This window comes from Mus musculus, chromosome 2 (genome assembly GCF_000001635.26).
Source record: "Mus musculus strain C57BL/6J chromosome 2, GRCm38.p6 C57BL/6J".
Classification (NCBI taxonomy): Eukaryota; Metazoa; Chordata; class Mammalia; order Rodentia; family Muridae; genus Mus; species Mus musculus.
Window position 1 is genome coordinate 4,517,092 of NC_000068.7, and position 23,062 is coordinate 4,540,153.

The 23,062-nt window shown below is 45.1% G+C and overlaps 1 protein-coding gene across 12 annotated transcripts in view; it reads left to right on the forward strand.

The window, feature by feature from the left end:
- Positions 1 to 23,062, forward strand: part of Frmd4a (FERM domain containing 4A) — a 596,394-nt gene that overhangs the window by 499,442 nt on the left and 73,890 nt on the right. For all 12 annotated transcript variants that reach the window (XM_006497439.4, NM_001347086.1, NM_172475.3 and 9 more), the window contains 4 exons: positions 12,701 to 12,784; positions 17,455 to 17,520; positions 18,082 to 18,139; positions 20,148 to 20,234. In XM_006497439.4, coding sequence (XP_006497502.1) covers positions 12,701 to 12,784; positions 17,455 to 17,520; positions 18,082 to 18,139; positions 20,148 to 20,234 — 295 coding nt within the window. The remainder of the gene's footprint in view (positions 1 to 12,700; positions 12,785 to 17,454; positions 17,521 to 18,081; positions 18,140 to 20,147; positions 20,235 to 23,062) is intronic.

A 23,062-nucleotide genomic window follows, 5' to 3' on the forward strand; every position in this document is an offset into this window, starting at 1 on the left:
CAGGAAGCACAGAGAGAGAGAGAGAGAGAGAGAGAGAGAGAGAGAGGGAGAGGGAGAGGGAGAGGGAGAGGGAGAGGGAGAGGGAGAGGGAGAGGGAGAGGGAGAGGGAGAGGGAGAGGGAGAGGGAGAGGGAGAGGGAGAGAGAGAGAGAGAGAGAGAGAGAGAGAGAGATTTTCACTACTTAATGAGTGTGAGAAGGCTTAGCTAGAGACCTTGAAGTTGGCACATGGCCAGTCCCCAGTTACTGAGTTTGTTGAATGAAGCTTATTCGGTTTGTAGAAACTATAGCTTGTAGTCTGTTCTCTGCTCCTTTCTTCTGACCTGAGTTTGGGATTAGGCTTGAGGTTTTGAACAATTGTAAGTCTGCCTACTTTAAAAGGTTTCTGCAGTTCTGTGAAAACCCATTGAAAGTCCGCACATTCAGCGGGGTCCGATGAAACTTCTCCATCAGCCATCTTAGAACCCTGCTGCAAATAGTCTTTCTTTTTGAGAGCACCCTGACAGGGTGGAATGTGGACTGGGAACAAACCCATCTGTCCCGCAGATCATGGGAGTGCAGCCACACAGACTGACAGCCAGGGAGGAAGAAGAGCAGAGCTTTCCTGGCAAGCTTTCACTGGCCCTTGTGAGCTCCAGCCTGCTAGCACGTTAGTCGAAAGCAGATATGCACAGGGTGTTTCATTGGTCAGAGCTGTCTAGAGGCTTTTTGTAGCTGCAGCTGTCTAAAGAAAGACTTGGCTGCCAAGAGAAGGGAAGGCCAGACAGTTCACACAAGGTCAGCTTATCTCTTCCCATGAACTTCACCCCAGAGTGCCGAGGTGAGCTGTGACAGCAAGCCCCTGGTAATATACCATTTTCTAAAGCAGGCTCGAGATTGGTAACACTTCGGAATTCTCAGGGCCGCTGTGCAAACATGAGGTTATATGGTTCAGCATATAAAAGCTGGGACCAGCATTGTGCATGTGTAATGCCACCACTGTGGATAAGTATGGGGACAAAGACAGAAGGATTCCCCCAGTGCCCATTGGCCAGACAGCCTAGCAGAACTGACCTACAGGTGCAATAAGAGACTATCTCAAAAAATTAAATAAATAACTTAGAGCAATCAGGGAAGACCCCTGCTGCCAACCTCTGTTTCCACATAATTGCCAGCATATGTCCTCACACCCCAGGAACACACCCATGAACTACATACATTAAAAAGAAAAATAATCAAACACTAAGAAAACAGCCTCAAGATAGTAGTTAGTATATGCTTGAATGTTCAAATAAGGCACATCGTTTGCTCCTCTTCCTGCTCCTGCTCCTGCTCCTCCTGCTCCTCCTCCTCCTCCTCCTGCTCCTGCTCCTCCTCCTCCTGCTCCTCCTGCTCCTCCTCCTCCTCCTGCTCCTCCTCCTCCTCCTGCTCCTCCTCCTCTTCCTCCTCCTCCTCCTGCTCCTGCTCCTGCTCCTCCTCCTCCTGCTCCTCCTGCTCCTCCTCCTGCTCCTCCTGCTCCTGCTCCTCCTCCTCCTCTTCTTCTCTTTGATCTTTTAAAACAGGGTTCCTCTGTGTAGCTCTAGATGTCCTAGAACTCACTCTGTAGAACAAGCTGTCCTTGAACTCACAGAGATCTGCCTGCCTCTGCCTCCCCAGTGTAAGATTAAAGGTGTGCACCACCCCATAGTTTAAGGCTTCATTTTGTATGTGTGCCTCTTGCAGTCCACCTTGGGAAAGATTCTCCAAACCTGCAGTTGGCCATAATTGTTTTGCTGAACATCAGGCATATCAGCTTTGACATTTGAATTGTTTTAGTTCTGTAGCAACTATCTTTTATACTAGTCATTAATGCAAGGTTCTTTTACTGTGTGCAAGTGAATAGTTTTAACTTGTAAATATTACCTCAACAAACGTCAATAAAAACAAGAGGCAGACCATTGAAGAAGGCTTTTATATATTTACCATAGGATCCAAGGCTTAATTCTAAGATACCATAGAGTCTAATGGTCTTTTAAATTAGTGGCCTCACACAAGAGTCAAAGGCTCAGTAATTAAGAACACTTGCTTCTCTTCCAGAAGACCTAAGTTCGATTCCCACCATCCACAGGACAACTCACAGTCACTTATAACTCCAGACACAAGGAACTAGACACCTTCTTCTGGCCCTTGGGGGCACTGCATTAATGTAGTATACAAATACGCAAGCAAAACGCCCATAAATATTAAAATTTTAAAATAAGTCAAAGTTAGTCTTCTACAAGCTGGAGAGTCTCCAATCTGTCCCTTCCTAAAGGCCTGTCTTGCCTGAGGCACTGGGTGTCTACACTCAAAAGCTTAAGTGTGGCCTGACTCTACTCCTGCAGAATGGGTATTAAAATCCTGCAAACCAGAGGAACATCTTCACAGAAGCACAGGACAGGAGGTTATCTGTGCAGTCGAGAGAGGCTCGGGTTCTTCTTTGGGCCTCCCCGTGTGCTCAGCACATCCTGTTTCTCCTATTTGTCAGTGGAAATACTCACCTTCTCTTCTTACAGGTTTGGGAGGTTTTGTGTTTGTTTGCTTGCTTGCTTTTTGTTTCATTTTGTTTTATTACAAGATAGGAGCTCTCTACTTAGTCCTGGCTATCCTAAAACTCACTATGTAGACAAGGTTGACTTGAACTCACAAAGATGGGCCTTCCCCTACCTTTTTGGAGTGGTACAAAAAAGTGTGTACCACTCCAACCAACATTCTCATTGGATGTGATAATGCAATATTGAGTTCGTAGTGCCGAAAGCCAGTGGTTGAGATATAGACAGTTAAGTGAACAGTGCCCAAAATAGTGAGAAATATGGACCATGCATGTTGATATTTTGACACAGGGTGGACAAATGTGTGTGGTATCATTAAAGGGTTAGGAAACTGTCTTATCTAAAAAATAATATTTTCTCACTTGTATTATTTTCCGTAGCACAGCACAAATCATCTCCTTTTACTTCCTGATGTGTGTTCGGGTTTAAAAAAAAAACAAATTGTATGTGTCCCCACTCAGGAAGCTAGCAGAGCTGGTGTTTCTGTTTGAAAACAATTGAATAGCCTCCGAGCTGTCAATCAAGGCAGCTATAGGAGCGAATGTTAGGTGGAGTGGGCCCAACACAGAGTAAAACCAAAAAGTTCTCATGTGGTCATTATGGGTCAACGTTAGTCAACGAGCGGATACTGCCTGTTATGTATGCTAGCTTTCTTCATGTCCCAGTCTCTTGAATGCTCACCCTTCTTGTGTGTGGAATATGTGTACACGCGCAGATAGAGCCCAGAGGTCTATATCAAGTGTCTTTCTATATTGCTCTCCACTTTTGAGACAGAGTCTCAAATCTGAACCTCACAGATTAACTAGAGTGACTGGCCATTGGATCCCCAAAATCCTCTTGTCCCCTCTTCTCAACTGGGATCACAGACACACACCACCATTGCTGACTTTTTACACGGGTGGTAGGGATCTGAACTCAGGTCCCATCCTTACGCAGGCAGCAATTTAGTTACTGAGTTACCTCCCAAGCCTATCCGGGGATGCTTTTATTTATACCTTAAAAAAATAACCTTGAGCTACTATAGAAAACGAATACCCATTTCTTGCTAAAGTCATTGTTAAAAACCAACCAACCAACAAACCAAATGCCTGTTGAGTCAACATAAAGAAAATCCAAACTTCCAAGTGGGAGTCTAATCTGACTTAACAGAAAATATCACAGCACTGCACTAAACAAGCTATTAGGGACAATAACTTGATTTTATTTTGGTTTGGGGACATTTTTATCATATGGGAAAGTTATTTTAGGACCCCCACTGACCCATCTCTTTATACTAATCTTGAGAATCACCTCATTATCACCTTCAGTTAGTTTCTGGAATTTTCTGGAAATGTAATACATTTTTAAATAATTATTTTCTTATTGGTCATCTACTGGTCATGGAAGCACATGCATGTCTGTAACCACAGCATGGGGGAAGGCTGAACCTGAAGGACCACCCTGTATGTAAAGTCTACCTGCACCACAGAGTGTTCCAGGCCAACATGGGCTACAGAGTATCTGTCTCATAACAAAAATTGTTCCAATATGATATGATAATAATCGATAACATTTTTCAAACTTGAAACACAGTAAATCATTAATGTCAAAACCCACACCAACTCTAACATAAAGAACCATCAGTACAAGGTGGCAAAAGGACCCATGAGAGAGGCTATGAGGCTTCGTCTCAATTCTATCCTAGTTTTTTTTCCCCCTCTCTCTTTTCATGGTAGATAAATGAATAGAATGCAGTTGATAACTGTGAAGCTAAGAGCCATTGCTTTGGAATGGCCATTAAAACTGTATAGATCAAAGTATACTGAGATAGATTCTATTTGAGAATTGTTTGAGTGTCTTCCTTAGCCTAGCTGTTTTTATTTGTGATCTGATTAAAGTGATTTTTTTTTAATGTATGGGTGGGGAGAGAGTCATCTTGGACAAGTGAATACATCTATACCATATAGAACGTTTTGGTAACAAGCTTTATTAAAATGGAATCACTGAAGCTCTGCTGCCCTGGGCTGTCTACTAGACCTGGAAATGCCATTGTTACAGAAGTCTAGAGATGCTGATGTTAATCACTAAAGCAAGTCCTTGCAACATAAGCTGTGTTAGTACTGGTAAGTCAACTGAAAAAGACTCTGAGCCACACTTTGTTTATCTGGTGGACTCGCAATTTAGCAAATGCCACACAGTTCAGAGGTAAGGAAAGACAGGGAGCGCTAACGGGCTCAGCGTTCCAGAAAAACACAGTCCCAGCGAGGAAAAGAAGGGAGAGTTTGGCTGGCTGGCTGGCTGGCTGGAAGTTAGCGTCTACGGTATTTACTACTGGCTGGCTGGAAGTTAGCGTCTACGGTATTTACTACTAGCTGGCTGGAAGTTAGCGTCTACGGTACTTACTACTGGCTGGCTGGAAGTTAGCGTCTACGGTACTTACTACTGGCTGGCTGGAAGTTAGTTAGCGTCTACGGTATTTACTACTGGCTGGCTGGAAGTTAGTTAGCGTCTACGGTATTTACTACTGGCTGGCTGGAAGTTAGCGTCTACGGTACTTACTACTGGCTGGCTGGAAGTTAGTTAGCGTCTACGGTATTTACTACTGGCTGGCAGGAAGTTAGCGTCTACGGTACTTACTACTGGCTGGCTGGAAGTTAGCGTCTACGGTATTTACTACTGGCTGGCTGGAAGTTAGCGTCTACGGTACTTACTACTGGCTGGCTGGAAGTTAGCGTCTTCGGTACTTACTACTGGCTGGCTGGAAGTTAGCGTCTACGGTATTTACTACTAGCTGGCTGGAAGTTAGCGTCTACGGTATTTACTACTGGCTGGCAGGAAGTTAGCGCCTACGGTACTTAATACTTTTTGTGCTACTCTGACCAAAATACTTTACTTACTACTTTTACAAAATACTTACTACTTTACTTACTACTTTTACAAAATACTTACTACTTTTTGCGCCTACTACTGGCTGGCTGGAAGTTAGCGTCTCCGGTACTTACTACTTTTTGTGCTACTCTGACCAAAATACTTTATACAAACGACTGAAGAGTGGACAGATTCATCTGGACTCACAGTTTCAAAGGGTTCGATCTATGGTAGTTTGGCTTCAGGTCCTGGTATGGAACATGATGGTGGTGGGCAAAAGCATCCACAACCTGGCTTAAAGGAAGCAGAACACAGACAGGAAGTAATTTACCTCTGGAATAATTTACCTCTAAAACCCTCCCCCAGGAGGCAACCTACTTCCTTCAGCTAAACCCCACTCCCAGAGTTTCCAGACATCCAAAATAGCAAGCCCCAGCTAGGGACTTTAAAACATGAGCCTGTGGGGACATTTCAGGTTCAAGCCGTAGCAACATCTGCACACAATTAAATGTCTATCTGTATGAGAGAATCTGAGCTGATGGGGAATGGTCAGTGACTGGGAAGAAATCTTAAGTGGGTCCCATAGATAGCATCTGTAGGGCTCTACTTAGATTTCTTTTCAAAAAGAAAATCCTGCTGTTAGAAACAGAGCCACATATCACTCCATCAGTAGAGACAAATAGCAGCCCTTCATTAACACAAAAGGCTGATTTCCAAAGAGGAGTTTCAGCTGAAACATTCCCATTACCTTCCAGAAGCCATGTGTTCTTAGGTCCCTGGGGGAGTAATTAAAAGCAAAGAGCATAATGACCTCTTAATATTTTATTTTGTATGAGCAGTGGGGCTGCATGGTCACTAGGCTAGAGAGAAAGAGACTTTGGTGAACAAAAAGCAGTCAGTATTGATTCCCACCCCCCATCTTTCTTCTTTTGAAGTCTGGTCTGCCCCCTTTGGAAGTGTTATTTGTAGTTACTGTGTAAACTAAAATGGGCTTGCTGAGCTCCGAAAACTCTAGGCTTGGAGGTTCTTTTAGCAAGCCAGAGAATGCAAGGCATCAACTGGAGCAAGCAATATAGAACTTCCTAGAAAAGACAAAATTCTTGTAAAAATCTTTAAAACATGATATATGCATTCATATACAAAGGCTACCTTTCAAATGATGACAAGGTTATGTTTTTGTCCAGTCGGCACAGGATTAAGTGTTGATAACTCTAAGACAACACTATTATATTGGTTACTCTTTCATCTCTATGATAAAATACCATGACCAAAATCAACTTAAGAAAGAGTAATTTGTTTTGATTTATGGCTCCAGAGAGACAGAGTTCATGCTGGCAGGAAGGTATGACTTGGCGACAGGATCAGGACGCTGACCGATCACATTTTCATCTACACGAGGAAGCAGAAACAGGGAACAGGAAGTGGACCACCTTAAAGCCCACCCCCAGTGATGTACTTCCTCAGCAAGGCTGTACCTCTTAAATACCCCATACCTGCCCAAAACAGCACCATTAACTGGGGACCAATTGTTCAACAAAATGAGCCATGGGAGACATTTCTCACTCAAACCACCACAACTACAAATCCAAGGCTGTAGATTCCTGAAGCCACAGCATTTTGTTTACACAAATGATTCACATCTAACTAAGCAAGATCAGTTGTTATAAGTCCTTATTAGACCTTTGATCATTTGGTGTCTGTTTTCATACAAATGGGTATTTAGGTGGGGGGCAGAGGAAGTTGTTATAGGGTCTTACTCTGCAACCCAAACTGGCCTGAGACTCAGTATCTTCCTGCCTCAGCCTCCTGAGTGCTAGCATTGCAAACAGGCACTGTCATGCCTGACTCCTACAACTGCTGAATTGCCATAAAGGAGAAAATAGCTGTCATTCTCCTCTAGCGAGAGAAATGGATTTACTGAGACATTTTAGAAAAGAAGTGGAAAAAAAAAAACACACCACAAAACAGAGATTTATGTTGGGAATAGTTCACATTTAGGATACAGCCTTCATAACTTGGGGCCAGCTCTGTCACACTTAAAAACTTCAGCTCCTCTCGTGGCTACTTCCCAACTGGGCACGGAGGGGGAGAGATGTCATCTGTTAAACTTGAAGCACACCTCCCAATGAATTGAAATGAATATGACTCTCATATATGCTTATTGTAAAAGAAAGAGGGTGTGTATGGAGTTTTCTCATGATTTCAAAATGACAAGAAGAGCCATGAGTAATTGAGAAGCACCAGGACTCTGTTACGCCAGCTATGGCTTTGAAAGGGAACAGAATTTGAGAGTCTGAAGTGAAGTGTTCATACACAGAGAAAAGTTATAAATGTTTCCAAAAGCTTTGCTTTGTGCAGAGAGGTCCATTTGAGCTGTTGAGGATATGATTTACATTTCAAAGCGTAAAAATACGTTGATTTATTTTTCCAAGTTAATACCATTCAAATCCTGTGGGTACCACTCAGATATAAAGTAGGGAGGGAATGTTGTGTGTGACAGTTTCTCTCCTTTGTTAAACATGGATTTAATCTTGGTATCACATTTTCAGTGAGCTCTGACCATCACAGAGGTTCATGGCATGACACCGTGTCAAATTTTCAGAGTTGAGATCCCCAAGTTAAAGGCTGACATTGCAGAGAAGAAATCAGTTGCTTTCTCTCATGGTTTGAGTGAAATTATTTGCCTGAAATCATAGGCTAAGAAATCCTAACTTGGTTTGCATTTTATGCATTTACAACCAAATGAGAAGTTTGCAGAGATTTCCTTGTCGCCTAGGAAAATTAAACACACAGAAGAATAAACACTCATATAATCGGGTGATTAGCATCAGAAATGGAGGACAAACAATCCATGAATGTGTCAATAGCATGATGTATCAGCCCTGGGTACATAGCCAAAAGTCAGAATCCTGAGGGAGGAAAATAACCTCTGAGTCCCCAGATGTTTTCCTGGATCTACAGATGTCAAAAGCAGTGACAGAATTTTCGCATATCTATGTATCCCCATGGAAGACCTCAGTGACATCCTCAAATCTGTCAGCTACCCTGAGCCTGGCTCCACACCTGGGCAAAGAATGGGCTGGGAAGGAAATGGACATATGGTGCCTTTTCCTGTCTTTCATATATCACAATCTCAGTGTTGCCTTGTGTCACTAAAGAGGAAAGTAGGGTGGAGAAAGGAAAAAGAAGGAAGTAAAGAAAAGGCCAGGCAGTAGTGGTACATCCCAGCACTTGGGAGGCAGAGGCAGGCAGATTTCTGAGTTTGAGGACAGCCTGGTCTACAAAGTGAGTTCCAGGACAGCCAGGGCTACACAGAGAAACCCTGTCTTGAAACAAACCAAAACTAAAAAAAAAAAAAAAAAAAATCCAAAAATCCAAAAAATGTGTTCATGCCAGGTGGAAGAGATAGTAAAACATACCCGTGAGTTAAAGGTTGGCTGGCCATTAAATAGGTCAAGAAGCATTTGTTTCCTGGAGCCTTGTGGCTTTGGGAAATGTGTACAAAGGATTGCACACTGCTACTCTACTGAGACACATTCTCTTCCCAGAGAACCGTAGCTTTGTAATATGCCCATCAAATATCGAGGACTTAGCTTAGTGCTAGCAGAGCATTCTAATCTCCCCATTTCTGAGTTTCTGTTTATTCTCTTACCCTACACTAGATTTGTTTTTCAAACAGTGGTTTTAGGGAACATTCTTCAGGGAGTCTTCCTCATTAAGCATACTCGAGAGACTCCAAGCTGTTTCTTCAATGTATGAACATTTCAGTTCACCAGAGGGGAATTTCTTGATAATGTTATTTCCTAGATTTTTTTAAAAGATTATGTTTTTATTTATAATGTGCTTGCCCATGAGTGCAGTGCCCCATGAAGGCCAGAAGGGGGCATTGGATTCCCTGGAGCGGGAATTACAGGTGGTTATGGGCTGCCTGGTATGAGTGCTGAGAACCACACTCTGGTCCTCTGCAGAAGTGTCCATCCTATAACTTCTGAGACATTTCTCCAGTCCCTCCCAGACTTTGTCTTTTCTTTTAAGGAAAACATGTGGTTTGTTTAATCAACCCCTTTCTGATGCTTAACTTTGTCCGTGTTTCTTTTAGTGTCTTGGCTAAATATGTTGTTCTTTGATGTGGCAAGTTTTCTGTTAGTCATATTGCTAGAAATCTTTTTCTCTCCTATAGATCACTCAAACATTAGCACAGCATCTCAGCCCACCCTCCCAAGTAAAACCATTAAAGCACTGAAGTACCATTTCTATACTGGCAGCAATAGCAGCTACCTAAACTTCTTTTCAATACAATCTAGTTGATATTAAAAATAAGACTGGGGATTTTTTTTTACAATTTTTTTTTTAAGAAAAAATTTTAACTTTTGTTTCTAAAAGTAGACTATGACTATGAAGTGTTTTACAGTATGGTTTAGGGTAGTGTATAGCAGGCATACTGAACTCTGGGGGAACATCAGTATGGCAACCCTAGACAAGAAACTTGGAAGCTTTAGCACATGTTTTAGGCTATAGCTCTGTAGAGTCTTAAGGTGAAGCAGACACCTGCCCCATTACAGTGACTTTCTTCCACCCAAGCACTAACAAGGCCCATCCTTCCTATCTACCAAGGTTGGAGGCACAGTCAGGCTGTAGAACATTAGAATGGCTTTCTAATTTCCCGATGCACATGTTGGCAAGATTGACAGGGCTGGACACCTCTAAGTGACTGCAGGTGTTTCTAAACAGCAAAAAGGCAAGCAGGATATGTCTACATACTCATCCTCTGGGGAGGCCTGGGAGTCATGGATCCCTTCCAGAGTATAATGGATTTGGATGGGCTTCATGCCCTGGTGACTTTTCTGTATACTTTTCTGAGTAACCTTGCCCTGGAGGAGAACAAGCGAATCCATGGCAAGCCTCGGCAAGGACGCGCAGCCTGTGGCTGTCATCGGGGATGTTTATTTGCCAACAAACCTGTAGCTGGGCGGGAAAACTTCAGTTCCTTCCCCAAATGTACTTTAGATGTGACAAGCGGAGGTGCCTGAGCTCCGGTTTCAGCCCCATGAAGATGCTGCTCCTTGAAAATAAAACCTTACCCCGCACGACTGCTTTTTGATAGTTAAGGACCCACCCTCAGCACTGATGAGCCATTGAATCAGATTTCTGTGTTTGGGTCAATTCATAGTTAAGTGGGCAGAGAAGACGCTCTGCCACCACTGTGGAGTCTCAGATGTTTTGTCAACTGAATGGTGGCTTAAGTTACCCTTCCCTGGCATGCTGATTAAGCCATTGCTGAGAACCTCTTCTTCCTAGACACCAGGGGCTCCCTCTTTGAAAAGCTCCAGGGGCTTTGCATTGTCTCCCGCAGCACCTTGAATCCTACTAAGCTACCATTGAAGGTCCCTGAAATCCTGTTTTCAAATTATCTTTCCTGTCCCATTATCCATCACATATCAGCCACTTTGATTGGGCTCTTCTAATCAGGTTACACACCTGCCTTGACAGTAAGCATGACCTCTGTACCCCTTTTTACATAGCATCACCCTCAAACCCTGTTTTTACACTAAACCCAAAAAGGCTTTTATGTCCTCAAAACTCTTCCATTGTTTGTTTAAATTAATATAATCTCTTTCTCTATTCACACTGTTGGTTATCTTTGAATGAACATCTCTCATTTTCTTTTTTCCATTTATTCACTTTACATCCCAATATCAGCACCCCCCTCTCCTCCCAGTTCCCTGTCACACAGCTCCCCCCACCCCCGCCCTCCCCTCCCCTCCTCCTCTACCACCATGAGTAACCATGAGGGGCCCTAGCTTATGGCCAGTAGATGACAAACCCTTTCCGTACTACCAAGACTATAATGGCGCAAGCTTTTGGGTACATGGAATCAAACAACTCAAAGTTGAGAATCCCTTTCTGATTGGCTGCTTCAGGGTGAATATATAAACATTCCTGTCCATATTTCTTAGAAAATTTGGGAAGGGCCAGCAACTCTAATGTTACGCAACAGCCAGGTGATACCTAGACACCACTGAAATGAACTTGGATTCTGACGTGATTTTCCCCAGTTGCATTGGGTGATGGAGCTGCTGATGTCACTGCTGGTAGTGTTGTTTCCACTCCCAATACAAAGAATTTTTGATCCTTAAGTTGACAGCAGAGGTTTTAAGGGTGATTGCTCTCCGGTCCCCCCTGGAGCTCTTCACCTGTGTCTGTGACCTCAGTCCCATTCCCCTCTTCTCCTCTTCCTCCCCTCCTCCTCCTCCTCTTCCTCCTTCCCTCCTCTTCCTCCCCTCCTCCTCCTCCTCCCCCTCCTCCTTCCCTCCACTCCTATTTATGTGTTGATGTCCTTTCTGTTGCTTTTATACAGCGTAGTCCAGGCTCCTGGGAGCCAGTGTTTACCTAGCTTTATGTGAATAACACAAAAAGCTGCCAGCATCCTCGGCTAGTGCTGTGCATCTAATGCAAGTCTCCGCAAGATGAACCCTGGCAAGCCCAGCTGATAGGCCTGAGGCTTTGGGGGTGGGCCCATTGCAGGAGACACTATTTAAATAAGAGACCTGTTGGCAACTTTATTTCTGTAGCTCTGATCGGATAGAATGAGTAGGTGATGGAATAATTGTTTCAAAGTGCCAGAGGGTGATCAGGCTTGGTACTCTAGAGGGCAGTTAAGCATCTGAAGAAGGTTGGGTGAAACAGGGGAGTTTAAACTTTCTTCCAACCCTGAGCATGAGTGGATTCCAAGCCCAGCTGTATCAATCCTCCTGATAGCACTGATAATCTGCTTCCCATGTGCTAGGCATTCTGCAGGCTTGTTCAGAGGAACAGTTGTTTACACATCACACTGATGAAAGAGTTTCCAGAATGGGGCGGATCTAAGCCAAGACTATCAGTACTGTGTATTATGGAGGCAGAAGGCGCTCCAGGGATGCGCTGAGCTGAGTCCTTTTCTAGTCTGTGAGCCCAGCTGCAAGGCCCTGGAAGCTCCTCCCAGGAGACACCCCATGGGATCCCTTTCTTCTCACATCCATGCCTGATGTTGCTCAGAACCCAGCACACAATAGTGTCCCAGTGAGCGCACAGGTTCCGATGCTCCCTAATGAGTGCGTCCTAGGCTCTGCACTGGACAAAGAAACCCCTCAGCTCCATGTGCCCTGTGTTCTTTCTCTGTCGTATCACACAAAGACAAAGCCCCCTTGTTCCCGTCATCGGCCATCATAAGGGAGCAGATGTTGGGCTCTCAGTGAGTCAGGTCCTATGCAGCAGGGCAGTTAATTTCTCGGAGGGTGATGTGATGTTTCTTGACGTTCTCTTTCAGCAATGAGGTGGTGAGAAGTGATCTGAAAAAGCTGCCAGCGCTACCCACCCAAGCCCTGAAGGAACACCCCTCCCTGGCCTACTGGTAAGACCCCGTTTCAGAACCTTCACAGGGACAAGTCTCCCCTCCTCAAGGGCACAGTGTTCATCTACCGCATGCCTCCTCCCCTCCCATGGCAAGTTACTTAGGAGTTCAGAACTGGTTTCAGAGTCCGAGGTAGTGGTTTGTGCCTAAAATGCCAGGATTCTGGGAGGCTGAGGCAGGAGGAGTGCAAGATCCAGGTTGGAATGCTGTCTCTGGGATGTGGGCGGTCTGCGGGCTTGGAGAAACAGGGGCATTATTGCTTTGGGAGCAGAAAAAGGAGGTTGCTAGCTTTCTCCCTGGTGTTGCCTATCTATCTCCTGATTTAGCCTCCGTTGTCACTTTATGCCATAGTCCACCTGCAGAGCCCTGAATGGACCTGCATGGAGCTGGGCTCGAATTCCTGAGGAGTGTGTTAGAATCCTGCTGGGCACTTCTGTGCTGACCTCAAGTCTCACAAGGACAGAAACAGTTCCCTGGTGTTTCTTCTGATGCCTTCTCAGAAAGCAATGTAGCTCCTGATTGTATAAGTCATAATCACGGCAGGGCACTTGGTGATATTGGACCACAACCACAGATTCTCAGAGGGCTGAGGCAGGAGGATTGCAAATTGAAGGCCTCCCCAAGCTACAGAGTGAGCTCAAAGCCAACAACTTAGTGAGACCTTGTCTCAAAAAAAATTTTTTTAGGGGTTGAGATATAATTTAGTGGTACAAGTTTGCCTAGTGTGTATGAGGCCCTCCATACAAGAAAGGGGGAGGGAAGGGGAGGGAAACAAAAAGCACTGAAGAAGTTGGCTGTAGTAAACCACAACACAGAGCACACTGCACTCTTATAAATGCATTCTAAAATTTTTGAACTAGTATCCTACCCTGTCTAGACACTTCCAACAGTAAAGAAACCATCTATTCCCTTATTTAAGTAGACTTAAGTTGCCTTTCCATGGGACAGGTCAGGTAACACAGAGCTCTTTAGTGACATGAAAACACCTTTCTCTGAGAAGCCCCACTCCTAGAGAGCTGGACTCAAAACTGTGAGCCCCTATCAGTATCCACCCTTCAGTTCATCACTGACCTAACCTAGCATCCATCTTCATTTGGTAATGTAAATAAAGAGCAAGCTATACCAAGGACTCCCAATTCAAAACCAATCTGGGTGAGTTGAAGGCCAGCCTGGGCTATATAGTGAAACATTGTCTGATTTAAAGAGATGATGGGGGGCTGGTGAGATGACTCAGTGGTTAAGAGCACCGACTGCTCTTCTGAAGGTCCTGAGTTCAAATCCCAGCAACCACATGGTGGCTCACAACCATCCGTAATGAGACCTGACGCCCTCTTCTGGAGTGTCTGAAGACAGCTACAGTGTACTTACATATAATAAATAAATAAATATTTAAAAAAAAAAAAGAGAGAGATGATGGGAACAACCTGAGAGGCTACAAGTTCTCATGAGTTACATTTGCAAGCTGTGATGCTGGTAGACCGTCTGGAGTCAGGATCAGCTTGGACCTAATTCATCCCTCAGTCCTGTCTTCATTTACTGTCTAACATGGTTAAACCAACCCCAAAGTCAATTGCTGAGTTCCCCCTTCCTCCCCCTCTTCTTACCATTCTTACATTGTCTCCACCAGATCCTCTGTGTTCATGCTATTAGGAATACAGAAAGCCTTCCTCTTGGTTCTGCTTTCTGCCTTTTATCAACTCGAACATCTCTACCTGAACAGTTTGCCCACAGCCTTCTTACCAGAACATCCTTTAGTCACATGACCAGGCCAGCCCTTCCCTAAGGCCTTACCCAGACACACGTGTGTGCAGACAGCGGTCTAATGCACCACCGGCAGAATGCGGAAGCTGGGCACCCTCTGTGCCACGCCTAGCCGCAAAGGAATCAGTAGCATGGACCATCCTGATGCTAAAAGAATCCATGGCCTTTCCCTCTGCCCCAACCCTGATGCCTTGAACAGCTGCTTGTGGTTGTCTCTGTCAACCTATTTCAGTGAATTTCTAAAAAGCAAAGACTTAAGTGGGGGAAGATGCCATTTGTATAGATCTAGCACAAAAGAAGAAGCTAGAAGACAGAGCGTCTCTCTGCTCACCCAGCCTCGCCACTCAGCATCACAGTTGACCGTGACCCCTGCTCCTTCTCCTCCATGCCATGCAGTCTCCGGTGGCCCTCATCATTGATTAACCAAGGCTGTAGATTCCTCATTCCTCCTGGCTTTTCATTCCCACTGGCACACAGAGATACAGCAACTGTCCTTTGTGCCAAGACCTTTTGCATGACATTCTGGAAAAGTTGTGGGTTTCATCACAGTACCAGACAGGTCTGTGAATTGTGAAGTTATAACTATCAAGCTAGCGTGTCTGTCTGTCTGTCTGTCTGTCTCTCTCTCTCTCTCTCTCCCTCCCTCTCTCTCTCTCTCCTTTTGCACAATGGGAGTGACCACACCAAGCTACATTAGGCTGTACTTAACAGAGTAAATAAGTTGCGCTGTAACTAGAAGGCATACAAGACTCACAAGCATACTGAGCCACGGGACCAGTCTCCTTTCCTCTACGCGGGGATGTCATGCTATGTGATGGCATCCTATCAAAGAGGCATCTTAACAGGGTAAGGTGGTATGCCCAGCATTACAGAACAAAGAGGCATTAGGGTCTGCCTGGCTTCTCCATCATGAGCTTGATTATAGATTGCCAGCATCCCAATCACCTCTACAGTATATACACACATACTCTACAGTATATACACACATACTCTACAGTATATATACACCCTGTCTCTGTAGTCTGACAACTCCTCCAAGACAGGGAACCCCATCACCACTGCCCCTCCTGCCAGTCGTGGTGTTTCTGTGGCTCCTTATCTGCAGAGGAGTAATGTAATTTTCCAACAAGACCTAGCCAGTGCAAAGATGCTGGTCTGCCCTGGTGATGCACATTACATCATACCCTACAGCCAGCTCTTGGGGTTCAATTTTCTATAACAGTGAGTTTTCCGCTGTAATTCTGTCCAGTCTTTAAAAAGATCAGACATATTAGGGACACCATCTACAGATTGAGGAGCACCTATCCCTTCCACAGGTTCAAAAGACAAGTGGGAACAAGATAGAGCAGGGCTGGGACACGCTTGACGAGACTCACATGACAGGCCCCTGTTGGCTTAATGTAGAGAAAGAAGTGGAGAAACCGGAGGTGAGAGGAGGTCACCTCTGTGGCTTACCAGATGGCTCCAGGCAGCAGGTAGCTGGATGAGGCTGGGGGGCGGCAGCACTTCTTGCAGCTGTCAGGCCCCATGAGACCTTGTGGTCCGGTCAGTAGAACAGCCGCCTGTCAGTGTTTGGGACTTTGTGCTGTGGATGTTTCCCAAGCCTTGCTTACATTCACAACACTGTATTGACTTTCAGTCTCCCAACCCCACATCAAGGATGCTCACTCCCAGAGCTAGAAAAGAAGTAGGCTTGAGTCTCCATTGGTTGGCTTGACCACAGATTTGGAAGTTGACCTCATCAAAATCACAGTTGTGTGATTGAAAGCATGCCACCATAGGTCATAAACTTACAAAATGAGGCATCCTAGAAGAGAACCTAGATAAGAAGGAAAACAGAATAAATGTAAGAGAGGGTTCCACCTAAATTGTGGGAATTTATAGTGGACACCCAAGATCAACTAACGAAGTGTCAAGTATAACCCTTGTAACTCCCATATGCCCTGTCATGGAGCAATTACAGAAAACTAAAAGAGTGCCCTTGATGGTGGTTCTTCAACTGAATGAATCAGTGGGATTCATTGACTTCAACTTCAATGACTGAATCAGTGGGATTCAAAGTCAAAGCTATGGGAGAGGGTATGGAGGATGAAACTTTTAGGGTTGTCCTTAGGAGGTGGGACACAAGGGCTTTTGCCAACGACTATCTCCATTTCTTTCTGTAGGCTGGCTCTGTGGTCCCTGGGGCTATAGTGCGAGCTGCCATTGTTCCCACCTATCTTGGTACCCGTCATGTGTCCCAGGAAGGCTGTGCTATTACCCCAACCACAGGCTATTCTGTCAAAGCAAATTTTGGCTAGCTGTTGTCACGAAGGAGCCATCTAATTTCCTGTTAATTTTAGAAGTAAAACCTCAGAAGATAAATGCCCTGCAACCCTGTTCTATTAGCTAGTGTGTTGTTCTCCCTGGGAATTTTATTAACCAGAGCCAAGCTCTGAGTCCATGACTACTTAGAAAAGTTTGGCCTGAACATTGGGTAGGAGCAACAGACCTTCTGTGGGCAGGACCTGTAAATGGGGATTGTCAGAGGGAGAGCTGAGCATGTTTAACCACAATGTCTTCTGTGAGTGGTACCAACATTTTTCCATCTTTTCCTTTTCCATGGTATCTAGCAAAGAGCACCCCCTCCACCCCCACTGCCAAGCCTGCATGCCAATCTTACCCAACTGACTAGCAGTCTGAGATAAAGATAATGTGAGTCCTCTGGGGAGAAAGCAGGCTTTTCTATGTCCCACCAAGTCTTTCAGATGTCACGTGAGCAACATTGAGAAATATCATTTCAGGACACAATTATTCTCCAGAAGTTGCTTCCTCCGAGATTCTCGGGAGGATGGACATTACAATGTCTTAGTGCTGTGTGTGGGTGGGATGCTCGTCTCTAATGCCAGAATCCTTTCCTCTAATTCTAGTGAAGACAGAGTCATTGAGTACTACAAGAAGCTGAATGGCCAGACGAGGGGACAAGCAATCGTGAAGTAAGTGACCCTTCTAAATGCTCACTACAATTGTGTTTGGGAAGTGGGAGGCTGCTCAGTCAGTAAAGTACTTGCACTCTAGGCAGAAGGACCCCTGATTCAGATCCCTAGAAGCCACATAAAAAAACCAGGCATGGCAATGTGCATTATATAATGCCAACACTGGGAAGGCAGAGGCAAGCAGGTCCCTCACTAGACAGCCAGCCTAGCTCAGTCAGTGAGCTCCACACCACTGGGACCCCATTTCTGATGTGGAGAGTGATAGAGGAAGACATCCAACATCAGCTTACACATATGTGCACTTGTCTATGCAGATGCACAGACCCATGAACACATACACACATATACACAACATGCACACAAGACGATGTTTGAGTGTAATAGGCCATATATCGAGGCTATTGATTTCTACTTGGAAAGATATATAGGAAGAAGGAAGTATATACTAAATTCCAATTTAATATCCACTTCTGAACCTCATAGCACACAGCAAAAGAATATGTATATGATAGCACTTGTGCTTACTAACCGTTATGTGCACTGTTTGTGTGCTCTCTGCAGCTACATGAGTATCGTGGAGTCTCTGCCAACCTACGGTGTTCACTATTATGCAGTGAAAGTAAGTGAACTCATTCGCTGAAGCCTGTCCATCCTGTCCTGAAAAAGCAAGCAAGCAAAGAGAAGATTCTCTTATTTTCTAACCTGAAGATTTTGAGGGGAATTGGAGTTGACGGAGGTTGGCTTGGTCAGAAAGATTGCTTGCCAGGGGAAATTGAGCAACTGAATTTTATCCCTAGTGTATTCCCACTTGATAGGGTAACCCTCCAATATTTTTTCCTTTTGTGAAGCAATATAATAAATCTCTACTTTCTTTCGGTCTCAGAGGAGTCCTGGGAAGTCAGGGCTTTGGGGTGTCTCACTAGAAAAGTTCTATCAAGTACAAGGAACTAGAACCCAAACACTCGTGGCAGTCTATTGTGTTTCTCTTGGAGGTCTGATGCCACGCAGTCAGCTTTCCAAGAAGGAGGACTGGGGCCATTGAAAAAGCCCGAGACTGTTTTCTTGAATGTGGCAATGTCAACTGCAGTGTGACATCAGCTTCATTCTAAATTCTACTCTGTTCCATCCACGCTATGCCACACTGCAAGCTCATTCTCACATGATAGACAAACATGCCTGCTTTTCTCAAGCCTAAGTTACAGTGTCAAGAGCAGGGTGGCGTGGCCTCTGGGAACTTCTCTTCCAGATGAGAAAGGAGAATCACTTCAGAACCAGCCCATAGGAATGTTGTACAGGAGGGTGTGGCCCCTCACCCCAGAATGAAGTACAGTACAAAAGGGGCTCAGCATCCTGGGCCAGAGCTCAGCACCCTGACCACTGTGTCACTGGGTTTCCTCTTGTTTTACTCATGGAAGTCAGTGCCATTGCACAAGCACCTCCCAGAGACAGCAACGGGGGTCAACATAATGACCTTATGCTACATATATGTCTGTCTGTCTGTCTGTCTGTCTGTCTGTCTGTCTGTCTGTCTGTCTATCTATCTATCTATTTATCTAGAGAGGTAGGTAGGTAGATAGATAGATAGGTGAGTAAATAGATGATAGATAGATAGATAGATAAATGATAGATATAGGAAATATAAGTATACACACACACACACACACACACACACACACACACACACTCCTAGCATGCACAAAGGCTCTGAGAGCAATCCTCAGTGCTGAAAATAAATTAATTAATTTTAAAAATAGGTTAATTTGCCGGGTGTGGTGGCACACACCTTTAATCCCAGCACTTGGGAGGCAGAGGAAGTGGATTTCTGAGTTTGAGGCCAGCCTGGTCTACAAAGTGAGTTCCAAGACAGCCAGGGCTACACAGAGAAACCCTGTCTCGAAAAAAAAAAGAGGTTAATTTTTTAAAATGGAGTTGGGTAGCTCAGTGCTAGAGTCCATATTTAATGTGTGAAGTCACAGATTCAATCCCCAACACACACACACACACACACACACACAAAGATTATTAAAAAAACTTACATATTCCTGGAACTTCAAATAATCCTTTGTTTTCAAATTGTATTTCCCTTGTCTTTAATCTTTGTGGTTACCTCTTTAAGAGGAAAAGGTGGGGGCTGGAGAAGTGATGCTTTATTGGACTCAATCGTTAGGACCGGAGTTCAGGTCCCCAGCGCCCAAGTCAAATGTCCAGTGCTGATGGGCCAGAAACAGAGGGGGCCCCGGGGCTCTCTAAGCAGCCAGTGCCAGCCTCTGGTCTCTTCACGTCAGTCCATGCATGTGCATACACACCTGTATACACGCCAACAGGTATACATGCTTATACCAAAGAAGTAAAGAAGTAATTAAGTTAGGGATACGGGTATCCTAGCTGTGATGCTGCTTAGAAACAGAGCCAACCACTCAGCTCAGGCTCGGTCCCCAGCACTGTTCACATAACTGAGCAAGCACCCGTGATGGAAACATCTGAGAAGATATAACGTAGAGATGAGTCCCTTCTATTCCAGAGACACTGCCTTTCCCCTTGTCGTCAGATGAGCCAGGAAATCCCCTCTTGGTCTTCATTGGCCTTCTCCGGCCCCATGTTAACCTATACTTCTTTTGACACCCTAGGACAAGCAGGGGATACCATGGTGGCTGGGACTGAGCTACAAAGGAATTTTCCAGTATGACTACCATGATAAAGTGAAGCCAAGGAAGGTAAGGGTCTCTCCTCTGTGGGTCTAAGGGTTCTCTTTTGAGAGCAGAAAGGAATATATGGGAATTAACATTGTACAGCCTAAGGGCTCACCAACCCAGGCTAATGTGCATGTATATATAAATTACTCCACTGTAATCCTATCCGAGTTTCCTGGGTAAATATTTTTCTCTCCCTGTCTCTAAGAAAATTTTAGGTGTTATAATTATCAAAGGTATGGCGTTTGGCTCCATTCTCCAAGAGCAGATGGGCAAACAGGCTCTGAGCGGCTGTCATGTATGTTCTTTTTCCTGGGAGGCTACATGTTTTGGCAAAATGGAGGAACATTTTCTCTCTTGAATCCTAAGGCCAATCTGAGTTCTCCCTGGTGGTTTTTGGAATAAGGTCATAGGTCATAGGTCAAGGAGAAATGAAAAAAAAAAAAAAAAAACCTAAGTAAAGAGTAACAACTACCTTTTTGGCATCATAGAAGTGAACAGAGACTAGAGTCACCTGCCCCAGAGAAAGGGAAGTAAGGTCACTGGGACGGTACTCGGGTTTGAATTTTATTTTCATTGACACACTTTCCCAAGGCCAGCGCAAACAGAAGACTTACAGTGGAGAAGTGCTCTGGGGGTGAGAATGGACCGCTGGTCCATTGCACACTCCCAGACTGCTACCCAAGCTTCTGTATCTGTGACTAGGACAGAAACTTATCTAGGCTGACCACACTCTATGCACATCTGGGCTGACCATACTTTATGAAGTTGGCACTTGTCCTGTTAGTTGCCTTCTTCATTGAATTTATATGGGGAAATAGTGTGGTAGAAAGAATTTCACTCACTTGATCAGTTCCGTTCCAAGGACAACGATGGAGGAGCTTTGTGTGGCAAGCTCCAAAACCTCTCTGTTTTCCATTCACACACAAGAAATCAATGGTGCCCCAGCCCCAGCCTGCAATCCTGTACCCCATCCTCACTTTGTCTCTCCTGGTACTTTTCTCCGCCTGGCCTCTCTAATGCTTTCCCTGAGTTTTCTTCTCCTTCACCCAACCCCTTCCTCTCCAGCCAGCCAGATGGATCCTTTATGTTTTCTTTTACTTGGAAATGACAAACACACCCCCATCACCTTTCACAGACTCCTGGTTGCAATCTGTGCAGCTCTGCTTTGTCCTCTTTGGACACAGAAAGCTAGGGGGGCAGGGGGATGTAGCTTTTGACATTGTCAGTAGTGTGCTTGATGGACACCCAAGGAACTGTAGTGAGTAGTAGGCACTTAGGTATTCAGTTGGAGCTTAAGAGCATTGAGAATTTCCAAAGCTTAATTGAACCCAGGCCAGCATGGCTGAGACCCACAGTAGAATTCAGTCTTGCCCTCTAAGCAGTCTGTCAACGGCTCTCAGCGTTGTGAGCTGTTCAGTTCACCATAGTCGTGTGCAGGAGAATTTTTTCTTACTCTCTCTTAAGTGTAATTCTAATGAAAGTAATACAATAGCCCTTGATAAATGCAAAACACCAGAGAGACACATAACATGGGCTCAATAAATCTTTATTAGTAAGACCCGGTTTGGTTTCCAGTGCTCACAGAAGGTTCTTAAAGAAAAAAAAAAAAAAAAGAGTTATCAGCAGAGCATCAGCGGAGAGGGAAAGACTGACAGTTGGATCCCAGAAAAGTCACCAGCATTCATAGAAATCCCTGGGAGACAGGCTGCTGATGATTGGGTGGTCTCAGGTACAATCTGGGGGTCCTTGGGAAGTGAGTGCTGAGTATAAAGTTAGGGAAAGTACTTTCAAAACCCCATCAGGCCAAGTGACACCTCTTCTTCATCAGCTGTGTGTATGGTGTGTGTGTGTGGGGGGGGGGGGGGGGTTCCATGTGTCTAAGATGTTCGTGGGGCTCAAGGGCCAAACTGAAGAGTGCACAAGAGCCATAGTTGTGAAATCCTACCTACCAGGAGACTCGGGGAGGAGTCCTTTTCTTTTTACAGGACATCATTAGCATCACAAATCCTCTTTTTGTTGCTTGTAGGAAATATGAGAGGCTCTAAGCAACTCAGAGCTTTGGAACAAGTGCTAAAGATGCACACACCTGGCAGAGAGTTAGCATTGCATGTTTGCATATAAAGCCATCCAAGTCCCTCCTTGGTGACTCCAGAGCACCGAGTGTCAGAAACTCTCTGGGTCCACCCTGCCTCTCTCTGACCTTCCACTATACATGTAGAAAGCATTGCAAGGATACCCACAGGTGTCTGGAAATAGCCATGGTCTATCACGACACCCCACCCCCACCCCTACCCCCCACCCCCATCTCCATCCCCCCATACACCCCCCCATGCTTCCTGTACTCCAACTTGTGAAAAGGTGGTCAGGCAGAGCAGGTGTGGCTGCATCCCTAGATACTGAGAGCTGGAGTGTTCCCAAACACAAGAGGACGAGTGAGCTACAGGAGGGATGGCCTCCAGGTGGTAGCACGCCCTTCTGGCACTGGGGCCAGGTACATCTTCACCACCTTAAACCTCCAGGGGTGCTCAGGGGATGATCAGTGCCAAGATCTAAGTACCCAGGGGCATCTGTGGCAAGAACTGCCTCTCCTGCCCAGGCAGCTCTACCCACCCAGCAGTAAACAGAAGCCCTCACTGACACTCTGACCGACTTACAGCAGCTGTCACGTGGCACCATCATACTGAGCGCCAGCCTTCAGGTTGAGGCAATGGCGATGTTAGGCACTCCCTTTCTTTGAAGGGCTGAGGGCTCTCCCATGCCACCTGTGAGCATCCATACAGGCGCGTTCCCATAGGGCTCATGAAAAATGTCTCCCTAAACCCTGAGAGTCCAGAGGTAATGGCCATCTC